A 16,237-nucleotide genomic window follows, 5' to 3' on the forward strand; every position below is an offset into this window, starting at 1 on the left:
TAACACTGGCAGCAAAATCAGCTGCAAAAGGACTGCATGCAGAGCAGTAACTTGCAAAGAGCCCAGCTTATCAGCTAGCCTTTCAAAGTGACTTGGTGGTGACAGGCATCTGGTAAATCAATCTGGAAAGAGTCTTTATTCTCCAGATAACACTGCATTTTTATTTTGTGGGATTGGTCTTAGGCTGTATGTGGAAGGTGGATGACAAGAACATTAGGACAAATGATCTGTAACCATCATGTCTGTCATTCATGTTGCCTCTTTTTTTCCCCCCTCCTTTCTATTTATACTGGCAGTAAAACAATCCCAATGCTGATATGTTATCAAAGACTATCTGACAATATATTTAATGAGCAGTTCTTTTCTTCTGAAAATTCTATTGCCACAAAAAAAAAAAAAGAGAAAGAAAATGAAATTGAAAAAGAAGATGAGTGATTTCTTTGTCCTGATAAGATTTTTCAATTTCTGTGTGCACCATTAAATCCAGATTCATAAAGACATAATCTTGCAAGTCATAAAATAATTTGATGGACTCCCTTTACACGCACACCTTGAAATGGACTAAATCACATTATAAAGTAATCTTCTGAGTGAGGCTTAGACTGCCTTACATTTTATGTATCACTTGAAAAGAAAACAACTTACATTTCCAGCAAAATATTTGTTCCCTTCATGGTGTGGCATGCAAAGATTGGATGACAGGCTGATGTCTTTGAGTTTTTTTCATCCTTTAGATATTGCAGGGAACATGGAAGTGAAAACAGATGTAAAGCCATTAAAAATTTGAAATTAATAAGGATAAAGGTAAAAAACCTATTCCCAGTGATGTCAACTCCAGTTTGCTCATGGCTCTGGAGGCTAGACAAGAATATGTACTAGTGTCTTTATGTCTTTGTCGTGGTTTAAACCTCAAAACACAGCACTGCACCAGCTACCACAAAGGAAAAACATGACTGCTACTGCTGAACCCAGGACAGTCTTCTATAAAAACTGTACAGGCTGAAAAACTAACTGCTTAGATCATATTCATGAAAAAAAAAACCACAGTATTTTGTGCTTTAAGGTATCACATTCTCAAGTTTCCTGTATCTCTAAATGGCTTTTAACCTATTTTATTTTCACTAAGTACTCTTTTATTACAAAGGCTTGTTATTTTTTGTAGATGTAGATTTGCAGACTACTATCTACTACCAAAAATCTACACTACAGGTATTCCTTAAAGTCCTGGCTTCTAAGCTTGTGATTATGTGAATAATTGAAATGAAATTAATTTAAAAATGTTCACTTCCAGGACTCACAGCTGAAAAGCCTGAACACAGCTGTGTGGAGTAAAGTAGGATTTGATGAACCCCAAGTACCACAGGTGACTATCATTTTAATCTTCTTCCCAAGTGTATCCATCTCTACCTTGAAAGTAGCTGGGCTTCTTTGTTATTGGCGCAGCTCCCACTTTTCCAGACTTACTTCTGACAAAATTGTCAGGTACACTGTCAATTATGCCAGTGCACATGCATTTGTTTCTTAAATAGTAATGACCTTTTGCTTGAATAGCTCTCTAGCCTCCTGATTATACACATCTTGCCCCATTATATTATTTTACAGAATCCAAGATCTGTTTGTTTAAGAATTTAAGCTGTTCTGAGTTGGTGCATAGGGAAGCGATTAAACTAATGTTTTAATAATTAGAGCTAGGGATGTTGTAGGATTCCTGGTGTGGAAAAAAAAATGGCAGCACATGTATTTTCTGTAATGTTGCTGAAAATGTGTTGGTCTCACCTACATCGGCAAAGACAGAGATTCTTTAAAATCCTTGCTAACCATTCACTGGTTGCCTCCCTAACCTGGGGCCTACCACATCACTGTTCTTCATGAGTCAACTCTGAATAAGGTGGTTTAGACAAACCCCTCAGAAGTAAAATCTCAAAAAGAATTCTGATTTCATTTGTTTTGCTACAAATCTGGATGAGTTTCAGCTAATTTTGCAGGGTTCCTGGTCACAACAGGAATGTAGTTCTGAGAACAAAAGCAGAACTCATAATTGTCACAAAGGAAAAGAATGCCATAATAAATTAAAAGAATGATTATGCCAGTCAAACCAAAAGTTAAAATACAAATTAGAAACTAACTATGTTGATCAGCAAAAAGAGAAGATGTAACTTGAGCAAGTTATGCTTCCACAGTTTTTAAACTAAGGCTCATCTATCCAGTGTATTAAAATTTCAACCAACATAAATATGTGTGGAGAATAGCTTGACAGGAGACAAGACAACTTTTATGTTTCACTGGAGAACAACACAAAGATATAAGGGAATAGTTTTGAAACTTCATTTGTATCACCTCTTATGGCTGGTACCTATATCTAAGCATTTCAGTGGGTCTGATTCTGCTCCCAAATCAAAGACATGAGACATCAGTATTGCAATATCAAGCCCTGAATGAGGTGACTTGGAGAAGAGAGGTAGGAACTGAATGTACATCAAGTGCAATGTATTCAAACACTCAAGGGCGGGACAGCAGCTTTGCAAGGGTACAGTTAAGGCACAAATAAACAGTAATTTCTGAGAGTAAATTCAAGGTTATTAGCTAGTTATGTTTCTTGAAAGCATTTTAGAACACTGGGAAGACTTAAGTTACTTCCCACTAATGTGGCTTTTCTCCTGCAGATTTGTTTACCTTCCTGATGGATACAGAAGCATTTGAGTCACCACAATCTTTTATTTTTTTTTTTTTTAAATCTGTACTTGATATCAGATGCATGTTCCCTCACTCACCTGAAATCAGACCTTCATTTCTTCCTGAAGTCAGGACGTGGATAGAAATAAGACAGCATTTTATAAGGGTTTGGCTCCATTTTTGTAAGACTAGATTAATGCAAAGCCAAGATATCTCTGAAGTCTAATTACAAAGTTCCTGAGTCTGCAAAATCACCTCAGTCCTGGGATCCTCACCTTTTGGGAAGCCTGGAGAGCTGCTCCTGACAACTTGTCAAAAACTTCAGTGCTGTTCATGATGTCCGATATTGAAAAGGCTTCACAAAGGCATAAACATTACAATTACATGGGTAACCTAAAGCACGTCCATGCTCTATGTCAGTGATACCAATAGGCTTGGGTTGACCTGAGTCTTTCCTAATGACTTCCTTTCCCCTCCATACTGGATTGTAAAAATACAAGCTGCCTGGCTGGCGAGGTGCTCCAATAGACAGCTGAAGGACCCACAAAGCAATGAAGATCTAAATGACCCGCACTGCCGCACAATGCTTCCCTTGTTTCCCATTTCCACTTACCATCACTAGCTTTTTGCTATGCATGCACCAGCCTACTATGCCAGCTTTCTAGGCTCTGCTCTATACCAGCTGATTCTGGCCTCTCATCAACTTGATCCATGCTGTTACTCATAGCATTTCATAGTCTAATTGTCTAGTTCTTCCTTTCCATGCTTCCTGAGTTGTGTGGGCCAAAAGACTGCCCATTGTTCTTTGGGCCTAGGAAAAAAGAACATGCATATTTAGGAAAACTGCCTAGCAACTGCTTTCCTTATTGCAAGAAGAGAAGCCATTTGCATAAGAAACCTTCCAGCTGGAAGCCTGCAAGAATACTCTACTGGGAGCTGATTTTGTGACCAATCCCCAAAGGAGAATTCCTGTTTAGTCCTGCTCCCTCTGGGTGGCCTTTCCATGCTGTCCCCAACATCAGTGGGGGCAACGGTGCAGTTGCACAAGGTGCTGTGCAGCAGCCAGGAGCTGCTGCTCCCATTTCTGACTGTGCTCACAGTGCTCCCAGGGATCTTTTTCTCATTTTGTTCCCACATCATCTTTTCCTCACACCGTGTGCATCACACATTACAAAGTCAGCAGCTTCAGCTGCTAACCTTTGGAGTTGTGTCACTTGCTTTGCAGATTTCCTGCTGAAAGTGACAATCTGTAGCACTACCGTGCAGAGGGAGCTCCAGATAGTTACACATAGATCCTCCCCACAATTACTAAATGGTATTAACGGCCCACACAACGACCTGGCCCAGGAAGAAAAACTCCAGGAATCACTTCATCATTTCTCTTGCTGTTCTATTCCTGGTCTCTAGTAAATGTTGGATGCAAACTTTTAATTTTGTAAAGCCCCAAACAAAACATTTGCTCTAGTAAAATCAACAGAAAAATCCTCCACCAGTATACCAACTACAATCCAGCAAATTGCAAAAAGTGCTGGGATTGAGGACATGGCTCTCTTATGCGCTAAACATCTAGACAGCGGTCAAATCATTTCATCACCTGCAAAAATGATTTTGAAAGGCTGTGCTGCTACTCAATGGAATGAGCTGCTTTCTATCAGAGTTCTGCAAAGTGCTCCGAATTGCAGCTCGTAAAGCTAATTTCAATGTGTGAATCATTGCTTTCCTGCAATTTATATCCATATGTGTGGTTATTTTTGAGAATGATTCAGTTTTGTATATATAATTTTAAAAGGACTTTTTAAGTTAATGAACATCTGTGCTAAGAGCCCCTCAACAGAAAAGCTTGTGTCAGCCACCGGTGATGCTGACTGTGTAAACTTCCTGCTATTCTATAGGCGTAACTATGGATCCCAAGGATTTTACTGACTACATACAGCAGGAATAACCCCTCTGAAACAATTCTGTTAAAATCCTTTAAAAACGGGGTAGGAAACCCAAAATTTTCAAAATTTTCATCCATTTGAAAACTGTAATAATCTATTTTATAACCAAAATGGGACTGAACAGTAAATTCTTAAAGCTTTCAATGAAGCAAACAGAGGGGAAATTTCCACTTACCATTTCCCAAAGACACTTCGATGAAGTCTTTGATTGACATTCAGAGCTCTTAGCTATAGGGAGTTCAACACAATTTCTGCATTTCCTGGCATATGTTTCTGGGTGCTGCTGCTTCCTGGCTCAACTTATTTTCTCAAGATGAACCTACTTCTTGACATCCAGCATGAGAATCACACTCATGGGATGGATTTACAAAGGAATAATTAAACACACAAATTCAACAGGTAATCAAGTAACCGGTCACAGAAGCAAGGTCATTCTGCTTTAGTTTGCCTTTTTAATCAGCTCCATTTTTCAGCCTAGTCAGTATGTTTTTATGTCTCTGCTCTCTCTACACTCTTTGATCTCACCAACTGAAGGAGAATGTGCTCCAGAAGCAATGGAGCCAGCTTCCCGTTTGCACGTTTCATGCGAGAAGGGGATTAAGTCTGGCAAAACAAAGTATGTCACAACCTCAAGGCTGAAAAACTCATTTTCTGTATTACCATCTTGTCACTTCCCCTGCAAGATGGAGTTTAGTAAGAACTCACTTTTAAATGCAGCACACTACATATGCTGGACATCTGATATTTCTTCTCCTAGCACCAACATGGAAAACCTTCTTGGACTCCTCTGGAGTCCCCCTGGATTCACAGGATCTGTGTCAGTGAAAACAGATGGAAACAGAACTATAAGTAAGACCAGTGACTTGGTGTCTTTGGCCATGGAAGTGAGGCTGGAACTAGATGATCTTAAGGTCCTTTTCAATAGTGGAACTACAGACCAGTCAGTCTCACCTCTGTGCCTGGCAAAATCTTGGAGCAGATTCTCCAGGAAGGCATGCTAAGGCACATGAAAATCAACAAGTTGCTTGGTGACAGCCAGCATGGCTTCACTAAGGGGAAATCCTGCCTGACCAATTTGGTGGCCTTCTATGATGGGGCTACAGAACTGATGGACAGGGGTAGAGCAGTTGATGTCATCTACCTGGAATTGTGCAAAGCGTTCGACACTGTCCCACACGGCATCCTTGTCTCTAAATTGGAGAGACATCAATTTCATAGATGGACTACTCAGTGGATAAAGAAGTGGCTGGATGGCTGCACAAAAAGAGTTGTGGTCAATGGCTCAATGCCCGGCTGGAGACCAGTAACGAGTGGTGTCCCGCAGGGATTGGTGTTGGGACCGGTCTTGTTCAACATCTTTGTCGCTGACATGGACAGCGGGATTGAGTGTGCCCTCAGCAAGTTTGCCGATGACACCAAGCTGTGTGGTTCGGTTGATACCCTGGAGGGAAGGAATGTCATCCAGAGGGACCTTGACATGCTTGTGAGGTGGGCTGATGCCAACCTCATGAAGTTTAACCATGACAAGTGCAAGGTCCTACACCTGGGTCGGAGCAATCCCAGGCACAGCTACAGGTTGGGCAGAGAAGAGATTCAGAGCAGCCCTGCAGAGAAGGACTTGGGGGTGTCGGTTGATGAGAAAATGAACATGAGCAGGCAGCGTGTGCTTGCAGCCCAGAAAGCCAACCGTATCCTGGGCTGCATCAAAAGGAGCATGACCAGCAGGTCGAAGGAGGTGATCCTGCCCCTCTACTCTCATGAGACCTCACTTTGGAGTATTGTGTGCAGTTCTGGTGTCCTCAACATAAAAAGGACATGGAACTGTTGGAACAAGTCCAGAGGAGGGCCACGAGGATGATCAGGGGACTGGAGCACCTCCTGTATGAAGACAGGCTGAGAAAGTTGGGGCTGTTCAGCTTGGAGAAGAGAAGGCTGCTTGGAGACCTCATAGCAGCCTTCCAGTATCTGAAGGGGGCCTATAGGGATGCTGGGGAGGGACTCTTCATTAGAGACTGTAGTGACAGGACAAGGGGTAACGGGTTAAAACTTAAACAGGGGAAGTTTAGGTTGGATATAAGGAGGAAATTCTTTCTTGTTAGGGTGGTGAGGCACTGGAATGGGTTGCCCAGGGAGGTTGTGAATGCTCCATCCCTGGCAGTGTTCAAGGCCAGGTTGGACAAGGCCTTGGGTGATATGATTTAGCGTAAGGTGTCCCTGCCCATGGCAGGGGGGTTGGAACTAGATGATCTTAAGGTCCTTTCCAACCCTAACCATTCTATGATTCTATGATTCTATGATTCAATCCTAATTATTCTATGATTCTACTCTATTTTAAGGGCCTTTCCAACCCTAACCATTCTATGATTCCATGATAAGAAAACTTCACTTGGGAAGTGACTACATCTATAGCCATACTAAAAATGATGGGCTGTAGAAGTTTGAGACAAAGCTGAATTTGGTCTCTGTGTAGAACTGAGCAGGTCAGAAAACTGCAGTTCCAGACCAGCAGTCAGGGATGTGTTAAGTAAGAGCTGAGGAAAGAGCATGCTTCCTGTACACGACAAAATATACTCTGGCAAGAGCAAATAGTAACGGGCATCAAGCCATATTGCTAATCCTTCATCATCAGGATAATGCCATGTCCCAGTGCCTACAAGTTTTTAAATGCTGACACTGTGCTGACCTTTAGGAAGCTCCTAAAAGCCCTTTAGAATCATTAGGCCTAATTCTGCATGCGATTATGTTACTTTCAATTCAGAGTTAGTGCACTGACTTTAAGGCAGCTAATTCAGATCTCTCTAGCTGGTCCATTATTTCCCATATTGTTTCCAGTTGCATGAAATCATCTGTGCACGTCCCCAGGGCTGCTGAAACCCTCTGTCCTCCCCAGCACTACACATGATGCAATGAGCCTATGACGAAGGACGAAAGCCAAGAAGTCCATGTAGGGAAGCAGATAACTTCCTTTTGAGCAATGGATGCAAAAATAGCTGCTAATAAAAAGCCTTCAAACTGTGCCTTCAAACTGTGACAATTCAATACACACACCTACGAGGATGCCTTGACAAGCTGCTTGACTTCTCAGTAACTCTTTCTTGTTTTCTTTAGTGCAACCTCCTCCAAACTCCCACACACAGGTATTCATCTCTGTAGTGACAGCTGAGACCTGCAGGTGTTTGCTGCTATTGCCCTTTTAGAATAGACAGACACTTGTTCCAGCACTGTAAACATTTGTTTCGTTATGCTTGCCCAGCTAGTTACAGCCCAAATAATAATAAACCAGGCTTTTCTCTTTTTAGCTCCTTGCAGTCATGCATTAATTCCCTTTGCAAATAGGCATTCAGTACTGGAAATAGCTTAAGCAAGATCACTCTCTGTTGATTATTTTACTAGCACTACCTTTTAGCAAATGAAAGTCACCAGAAAAGTGTATTAATGCAGTTGCCAGAAATACAGCATTCTCCAGTATTAGGCTCACACATGAAGGAAGGACTATGCCTAGCAGGCAAGCTGCTATACCATCCCAGTACTCTAATACCAATGTTATTTCACAGTGTTCAAACTGCTACTCTTTGTTAAGCAACAATGGAGATCAGAGTTGGGACTGTTTGCTGAGGACTATAATACTCCCAAGTGTAGAAATGGTTTCTCAAACAGTATTGTGACCTTTTTATGTAGCGAGAAGGTCTGAAAGCTGGGTATTTTTAAAATTGGCCTCGAATAGTGAATTGTGTAATCCTCAGGTTTTTTGGAAGTCTTCCTGCGAGGCTAAGAAGTGTAATAATGTCTCACATCTTAACTCAAAGCACAAGGGAATTTTATGTTTTAAAAAGATATTTTTTCCCAAAATACTCACTTAGCGGTAACATTAAAGAAGTGATCAAGAAACAAAACATTAAGAAACAAAACAGAAAAAAATCTTTCTCACCCCCTCAGTTGTTTACTTTTTGGAACCATGATTCTATTTCTTCAGTTCTCTACTCACCACCAAACTAGACAAGACCTGAATTTTAATTAAAAAAAAAAAAAAACGCAGCCCCCAAAGAAGCTAAAAATAAGAGAAACAACAGTGTTTTTTAACCACTAGAGGTACAAGATGTGCCAATATGAGCTGCAAAATAATTCACTTAGGGATTGAAACCAAAAACTTCAAGAAAAAAGGGATGTTATTCATTTGCAAGGAGTAGAAGACGAGAGTGTCCCAGGGCACTGTTGGCCAATACAGTGACTGTGTGCCAGTGACAGGCTGTATGAGTTTAGGATGTACCATGCAGCATGTTTCATTGGAGGCTGAGGTACCTCTGATACAGCAGTGGGCAAAATCTCATTGGGAAGTCCTACTGATGTCTGCACCAGAAAGACACTGAAACTGCTGTTTCACACACTTAAAGTCCTGGGAGAAGGCTACCATGAGGAGAAAAGAAATGAAGAACCTTTCCTTCTGACAGCGTGCATTTTAACCCTCCAAAACAGTTGGAAGGGGACAGGAGTACTTTTTCTAAATACACCTGAGAGGTAGAAGCTGGGAAGGGGGGTTAATAATGTGATCAGGTAGGTGTACACTGGACAGTGAGTTAACCCAGGTTGCAGATAAAAAATCCGCAGCCATTAGGACTGCAAGTTTATGGAGCAGCCTTCCGGGGAGAGCTCTGGCAGCAGCATCCTACTTGTTTTCAACACCCACTCTGATGAAAGGGGTTGTGTGGTAGGATAAGAGTGGTCCAGGAGTTAGAAATTCAAGCTTCAGAGGCACAAGACTGCTATCCAATTTGGTGGTATACCTGAGAGACATCTGAGAAGAAGCCTGTCAGCATTTTGCAGGCCGCTCTGTATTAATTTACCTAACTAAAGTCTTTCTTCAGAACTTGCATTGGTCATCTGTGTTTTTGTTTCCTCTCTTGCTGTACGATTTGGCTGTGGTCAGCTTCAGTTTCCACACTGCTCTGAGGCAATGAGGACAGGTGACAAGGCCAAAGGTGCTCTGAGGGGCATTACCAAATGCCAGTAATGCTACAGGCTGGCTCAATCACTCAAACCATTATAAAGAAGATGGACTGATGGGGATTTCAGCCACCTCCTGTTGTGTGTCAGGTGTGACCAACTTCCTAAGATCAGGAATTTTTGTCAAACATGATTTCTCTTTAGAGGCTTAGGACACTGTCGATACCCTGGACATCTCTTTCTTCCTGGCAGACTGGAATTTTTATGGGGTTTGGTGCCTTACACAGAAAGTGCTAAAGTATTAAGAGCATTGGGGGTTTCCATGTAAATTGAGGAGGTCTGAGGTTCTTCTCCCACTTTCAACCTGCTGTGTGGCATCCTGCAAGGCTTGGGCTTAGTAACCTATGTTGCTTCTTCCAATCCTACAGGCTATCCTTAATTTTAATAGCAAAACATGGTACAAAATGCACATGGCACAAAATTTTATAAAGAAGCTGTGTCACTTTCACCCATGTCAGAAGTGAAGGAAAGTGACTTGTGACATGAATCTGTCTCTTTGTGGTGAGTTGGGCCTAAAGGAAGATAGAAACCTGGTGAACAGCCCTAGTCTTCTGACAGTTTCTTGCATGGTTTGTACAAGTGGAGGAAAGGAGTCCTTATTCTCTCCACTGTTCCTCATACTGTTGCATAAAGGCAAGTAAGTTATACAATAGCTAAATAAGGATTACACAACTGAGCTCCATAAGTCTAAATCAGAAACAGGGTCTCTATCCTGCACTGGATAAATATGAAGGATGAAATTCTGGTCCTAATGAAGTTAATGGCAAAGCTCTTTCTTACTCCAGTGAGACCAGAGTTTCATCCAAAATCTTGGCCCAAGCCTGTGGCTGGCTGACCAGGCTGGATATTTAAAGCAGATCCCTGTAAAGTTTTTCTAAGTACTTGGATAAGATAACCTTCCTTTTTGAGGGGGGCGATTGTTTGTTTGTCTCCTTTTTCCTTTTCTCCTTTTAAGCTTTTTGCTTACAATAAAGTTACGCAGAAAAGTATGTTAAGTCTATTCACTAAGCAACTACTTGCAAACCTGAACTGGAACCCTAGAAAGGGATTAATATACTATTTCTGAGTGCAAGAACAAACGTTAGTAAAGCAGTGGTTCCCCTGCTTCAGTGTCAATACTTTAATCCATTAAAAGCTGCTGCTGAGTCACACTACTTGAGCATGAGAAGGAAAGATGGGAAACCCTGACCTGTGCGCGTTGGGATTTCAAACAGCACAAAACAGACATCAACAAAACAAATAAAAGCCCTTAATGAACCTGAGACCTAAGCTCTGCAAGTAAATAACTTTGTGAAATGAGCCACTGTGCTATAAGAACTGCAGCGTTGCTGAAGCTGTTTGGCACACAGACCAAACTAATTTCTCAACAGTTGTTTTACTTTTGCCTCGGGTGGACAGAAGTGCTGGGTAAGAAAAGCCATGCAGATTCTTCATGTCTCTGTACTTATCTAGTCCAACTAGTGAAAATTATTACACTGAATACAACAGGGCTCCCCCCCACCCACAAAATTCCTGCCTGATTAAAAAGAAAGGAAATAAGAACAAAGGAGTAAAAGGAAAGTTTGTGCAATCAGGGCCACACAACACATGTATTCCCAGCCCAAAGGTTATTTCTCTCCCCCTCCTCCCTGAGGCATCACTTAACAACTGAGCTGATTCAATGCAGAATGTCATTAACAATCTAACAGTGAACAAGTACTGGGGATCATTATTATATTACAGAAGCTAGATATAAATAATCATATTGGGCAAATCTATTGGGCACATCCTGATAGAGTGGTAGGATCCCAAAAAGCTGATTCCAGTGTAATAATAAACACAAATGAACCATTTCTTGCAGAGCTTTTTGGAACTGTGTGTTGGAAATCTTTCCAAGAAGTATCAGATAAAGCTGTCAAGGCTGGAGAAGAATTGCTTCTATGTATGTGATTAAGCCTGGGCAGTTAAAAAGACTTAGCCTGCGATAAACAATTAGATATGGTAGGTCAGTGCCATCCCAGTGTCATTGTTGACAGTTTCATTACTTAGGCCTGCCATGAATATAATTCTCCACGCAACTGCCTGGAAAGTCATCATAGCCTTGACTGTTTCATGACCAGCTTCTGATCAGCCCACATACGGCCCAAGCAAGGCAAGCCAAAACCTTACAGGCTCAATTGTTAACTTCCAACTTTTATCACTGTGAAATACAGTATCACAGTAGGCTGTGGCCCTGTCCCTCCTCTGCAAAGGCTAGAAGCCAGCCTGAACATAAGGGGCCAGAGAAACAGTCCTTCATCTTTTTCTTACTTTGCAGAGTAAGTGACTACCCAACTTTATACCTATCCATCACGCTGCAAGCTTACACCATCATTTTGGAAGGACCAATGTTACTTCACATGTCCATTCATCCCTTCTTACTCTTGTCAACCTCTTTCTACCTTCATTCACACTTGTCTTTTACTAACACCTCTCTGAACTTACCTTTCCTGCCTTATTTGTTCCCACATCTCCCTTTTCACACTACTGCCTCTTCTTTGTTACACCCACAGATACTACCCTGGCCTCAAAAAAAAAAACCAAAACAAAAGAGTTATAGAAGAAGGGAAGAAAAGAGTGATTCTGTGCAAGAGGCAGTGAGAAATGCAGTGTACCCTTTGAACTGGGTCCTTTGAGAGGTACCCAAGACTACCCAGGTTATGCAAAATTTTCTTTGGTGAACCCCTGCTTTCTCCAGGTTATGGATCTTATTCTAGATTTATGATTCACTGGGTAGAAGCTTTGCTTTTGTGCTTATGTGTTAAGACTCAGTGATTAAACCCAGAGGTACATGAGAAGGTAAGATGATGCCAAAGTCAGTATACTGTGATATGCCTGTGCCATGCCTCTATCATCCCCAGGAAGACCATATGATTACTTAGCTTCATCCTGTTTTGCAGGTAGTTTTTCCTCCAGCAGGGAGTTGCTAATTTTTGCCAAAAATAACCAGAGCATTTATTGTTAAAAATGCTGCTACTGACTGCAAGGCCTTTGCAAACACTTACTGTTATGCACAGACATTCATTCTTTAGTATAATGACAAACATCATAAACAAATTCATCCTCAATGAAGTACAGAAAAGAGACACATCACCTGTCCCAGTAAGTATTGCTCATACTTCGGCTGCAAAATCAAGAAACCCTGGCCATTGATGCTCACTGGTGTCCTTGCAAGCACAAACAGAGGGAGGCAGTGATTACTATTCTGTGTATTTTTCCAAGTTCTGAAGTGCAGTCTTGCTTGGTTTACATTGACCAAATAACTTGAAGTGCCAAGTTTCCAAAATAACAAAATGTCAGAGGAACCTGGCTCATATGCTTACTAAATACTAGGTTTGCCTTTTGAAAGAAAAGACAAAGAACAGCAGAAACAGTTACTTCTCAGCTGTTAAGTGAAATAACATTCAAAAATAACTCTTGTGTACAGCTTACTCTGCCTTGTCCAGCCTCAGCTGGACAATCTCTCTCCAGGCATCCTAATAGTACTGACACCAAAGTGACACTCTCCTCTATGCACACAGCAGCCCAAACTGAGGGGCTAAGGAAGAGACCTTCATTTTAGCATGGATGGAATTCACTGGCAACAGGTCACATGAGAGGCAGATACAGAAAATGTTCATAAAGATGCTAAGTGTAAGACAAGATCTCACAGGATAAACTCTGGGGTGTATAAACACTTTGGTCATGGATTACCTTCCCCAAGTCATAAACACCTGATAGGTTCAGTTCCAATTATGAAATTACAAATGTGGCAGCAAACAGCAAATGCTCTCAACTACACGACTTGCCGCATTGTACAAAGACAACACCAACAGCATTAACTAATGCACACATTCCTGTCATCCTAGCGATCCTAGAAGCCCTTTTCAAACTTCATAGATCATTTTAGGGCAGCCAAGCTCAGGAAAAATGGCCTGGGGCAGAATGAAGAATCTCAATGGTCTACTTGTACCCACAACAAAATAATTCTGCAACCATAAGCATAATAAAGACTAAGGACTTGGCTTAAGCCAAGAAAAACTTAAAACTTAAAAAGCCTTTCAGGTGCTGACTACATAGTAATTTCCCAACAAGTCTCTTACTGATTAAAATAACTGGTCCAGTGCTGCTGTCCAGTACTTATACCTCTAGTAAACTGAAACATAAAATACCTGAATGTTACAATTTCCATTTCTCTTAGCAATATATAAGAACATATTTTAATAAATCCTAAGTGTTGGGCCAAATTTGATTGACCACTCTTCCTTTTTATCTGCTGCTGCTGTGTCTTCACTAAAGCTAAGCAAACTTGCAAAAATTTCTATCCAGAGAAAAAGACCTTTCTGCAATTTATTATTAGGATGTAAAGCCAACATATATACACAAGAAGACATGCCAGTCTTACTCTGATTAGTTTCTTGACATTTACCAAAACTTTGTAACTCATAATGGCATTCTCCATATACCAGGATGAAAATTACCCGACAGGCAGATGGTCAGGTGTAATAGCAGAATCAGTAGTATGAATGCGATAAGATGACTGAACAAGGTCTAGGTTGCTACTCATTACAGCAGTTCACTTACCCTATAGTAATCCGTGCTGTATACATCTCTAGACATTCCAAAATCCCCAATCTTCACCAGCAGGTTCTCACCAACCAGACAATTGCGGGTAGCAAGATCCCGATGCACGAAGTGCTGTGACGCCAGGTAAACCATACCAGCTGCAATTTGCTGGGCAATGTGAAGCATCTGGGATTGGGTCAGCTCAGCAGGACGGTTGCCTTCTGCCATCAGTACTGCATCTGGTCCATGTGCCCTGCACCAAAATGCAAACTGATTAAGTGATAGGCCACTTGTAAGCTGGAGAGCTGAAGCACATTAGTGAGCCTAAACCCGCACAACTGACTCGCTCAAACCTAACAACTAAAAGGGCTATGAATTCATTGGTGAAATAGGGGAAAACTTATATCCCGTCTTTTTTTCATTTACTGTTTTCCTTTGCTGTGTGAAAGACAAGTGGTGCGAAGAGCATTACACAACAGGTGATATATTACAGACATAAGGCACATGTGTTCATAATACTAACACTTTGTCCAAAACTACCAGTTTTACCGGTTCCATTTTAGTAATCTTTTCTGGAGACAGACTGGCAAAATATAGCTGTTTGGTAACTGAGGAAAACCTTATCACTCTGTAAGAGTGAAAGGCAATGAAGTGGCATGCACAGCATCACTTTTCCTGTGACTAGCATTCCTTGATTTCTCAAGGGAGAGAGGCCATTGACCCTTCCATCTTTTCTTAAAGAAGCAAGCCAGCTTCCTTCTGAGACACTATCTAAGAAACAAGGGCAGCAATTTTAGATTTATGTTTCTAATACCCTTCCTACCTAAATGCCCAGCAGGAAACCATTTTTGCTTATTTTATCACCAAGTCCTGCCTGAGATGGCAATTCTTTACAATGGGAAGAGGACACAGAACACACACTACTTGGAACAACTAAACAGCTTCAGAAATTCAAGCTTTTCAAGATGTAGCAAGTCCTTAAAATGAAATTATCAACTGATTAATAAGGAACCTCTATACAACCCAGCAGAAGGAGAGATGATTTGCATTTGGAAAGCCCAGCAATGTACTGGAACACATGTGCTTCATCCATCCTAACTGTGTTAGCTTTGGTATACATGTATAACATCCTAAGATCCTGAAGATACAGATACAAACATTCCCACACCCAACATTTTTTTAGTTAGCATTCTTAGCTAACACTTATCCAATTCTTGAGGTCATCTGCAATCATTCCTTTGATACAGTTTAGGATAATCTGAATATTCTTTTCCATCCATCCCATTATTCTGCACTTTCAGAAGCCTTTTTTATTCCATTCATGAAGACTACTCCTTCTAAGAGACCACTTCTCCTCTTCCCTCCTTAACATTTTTTTTAATAGAACTTATTTTTATTTTTTCTTAGAAGTTCTTCCTTCTTACAGAGAGGAGTTTCAGAGAATCACCTTTCTAATCAGTAGAGCTGAGGCCTTGATTTATCCCTAGGGGAAGGGCACAGGAGTTGGGGAAAGAGTTGCAAATTAATCAAAACCTGTGAGACCAAATCTGACATTACGTATTAGAAATATGATATTAAAATTGCCCCAAGGGAAGAACCTCATGATCAAAATGACAGATGTGAGAAAGAAATGAAGGAGGGTGTGTAGCATTGCTGGGACTGCATCCGGTACCAGCCAAAGAAGCTCTGCTACAGGGTACATACAGGCAGCTATTCGACTGAAGTACATTGTGGGGAATAAACAGGAGGATATGAAATCTCCAGCCAAGACTTACAGGCAAATCCCTATTGAAAAGCACTGTGCATTTTCATTGCCTGAATTTTTTAATGACTGCTTTTGCACATAAAGATCTGAGTCACCAAATTAGAGAACTCTTCAACTTTCTCTAGCTTCCTTGAGGACATGGTCTGTATCTAATGAAACTTTTGGACTATTCTTAACACTCCACCCACTTCACTTGTTCTCTTGGTGCTGGCTGTAAATAAGGTGCTCCTCAGTGTCTGCAACATCAAGGAGCATTGACAGAAATTTCTTTGGATCCACATGAGCCTCCACTAGT

The 16,237-nt window shown here is 41.1% G+C and overlaps 1 protein-coding gene across 2 annotated transcripts in view; it reads right to left on the bottom strand.

Moving 5' to 3' along the window:
- NTRK2 (neurotrophic receptor tyrosine kinase 2) overlaps nucleotides 1–16,237 on the bottom strand; it is a 212,624-nt gene that overhangs the window by 35,557 nt on the left and 160,830 nt on the right. For both annotated transcript variants that reach the window (XM_062640442.1, XM_062640451.1), the window contains one exon: nucleotides 14,196–14,430. In XM_062640442.1, the coding sequence (XP_062496426.1) occupies nucleotides 14,196–14,430 (235 nt within the window). The remainder of the gene's footprint in view (nucleotides 1–14,195; nucleotides 14,431–16,237) is intronic.

Source organism: Pezoporus occidentalis, unplaced genomic scaffold (genome assembly GCF_034315485.1).
Source record: "Pezoporus occidentalis ecotype Australia unplaced genomic scaffold, CSIRO_AGI_Poc_V1 ctg117, whole genome shotgun sequence".
NCBI classification, from domain to species: Eukaryota; Metazoa; Chordata; class Aves; order Psittaciformes; family Psittacidae; genus Pezoporus; species Pezoporus occidentalis.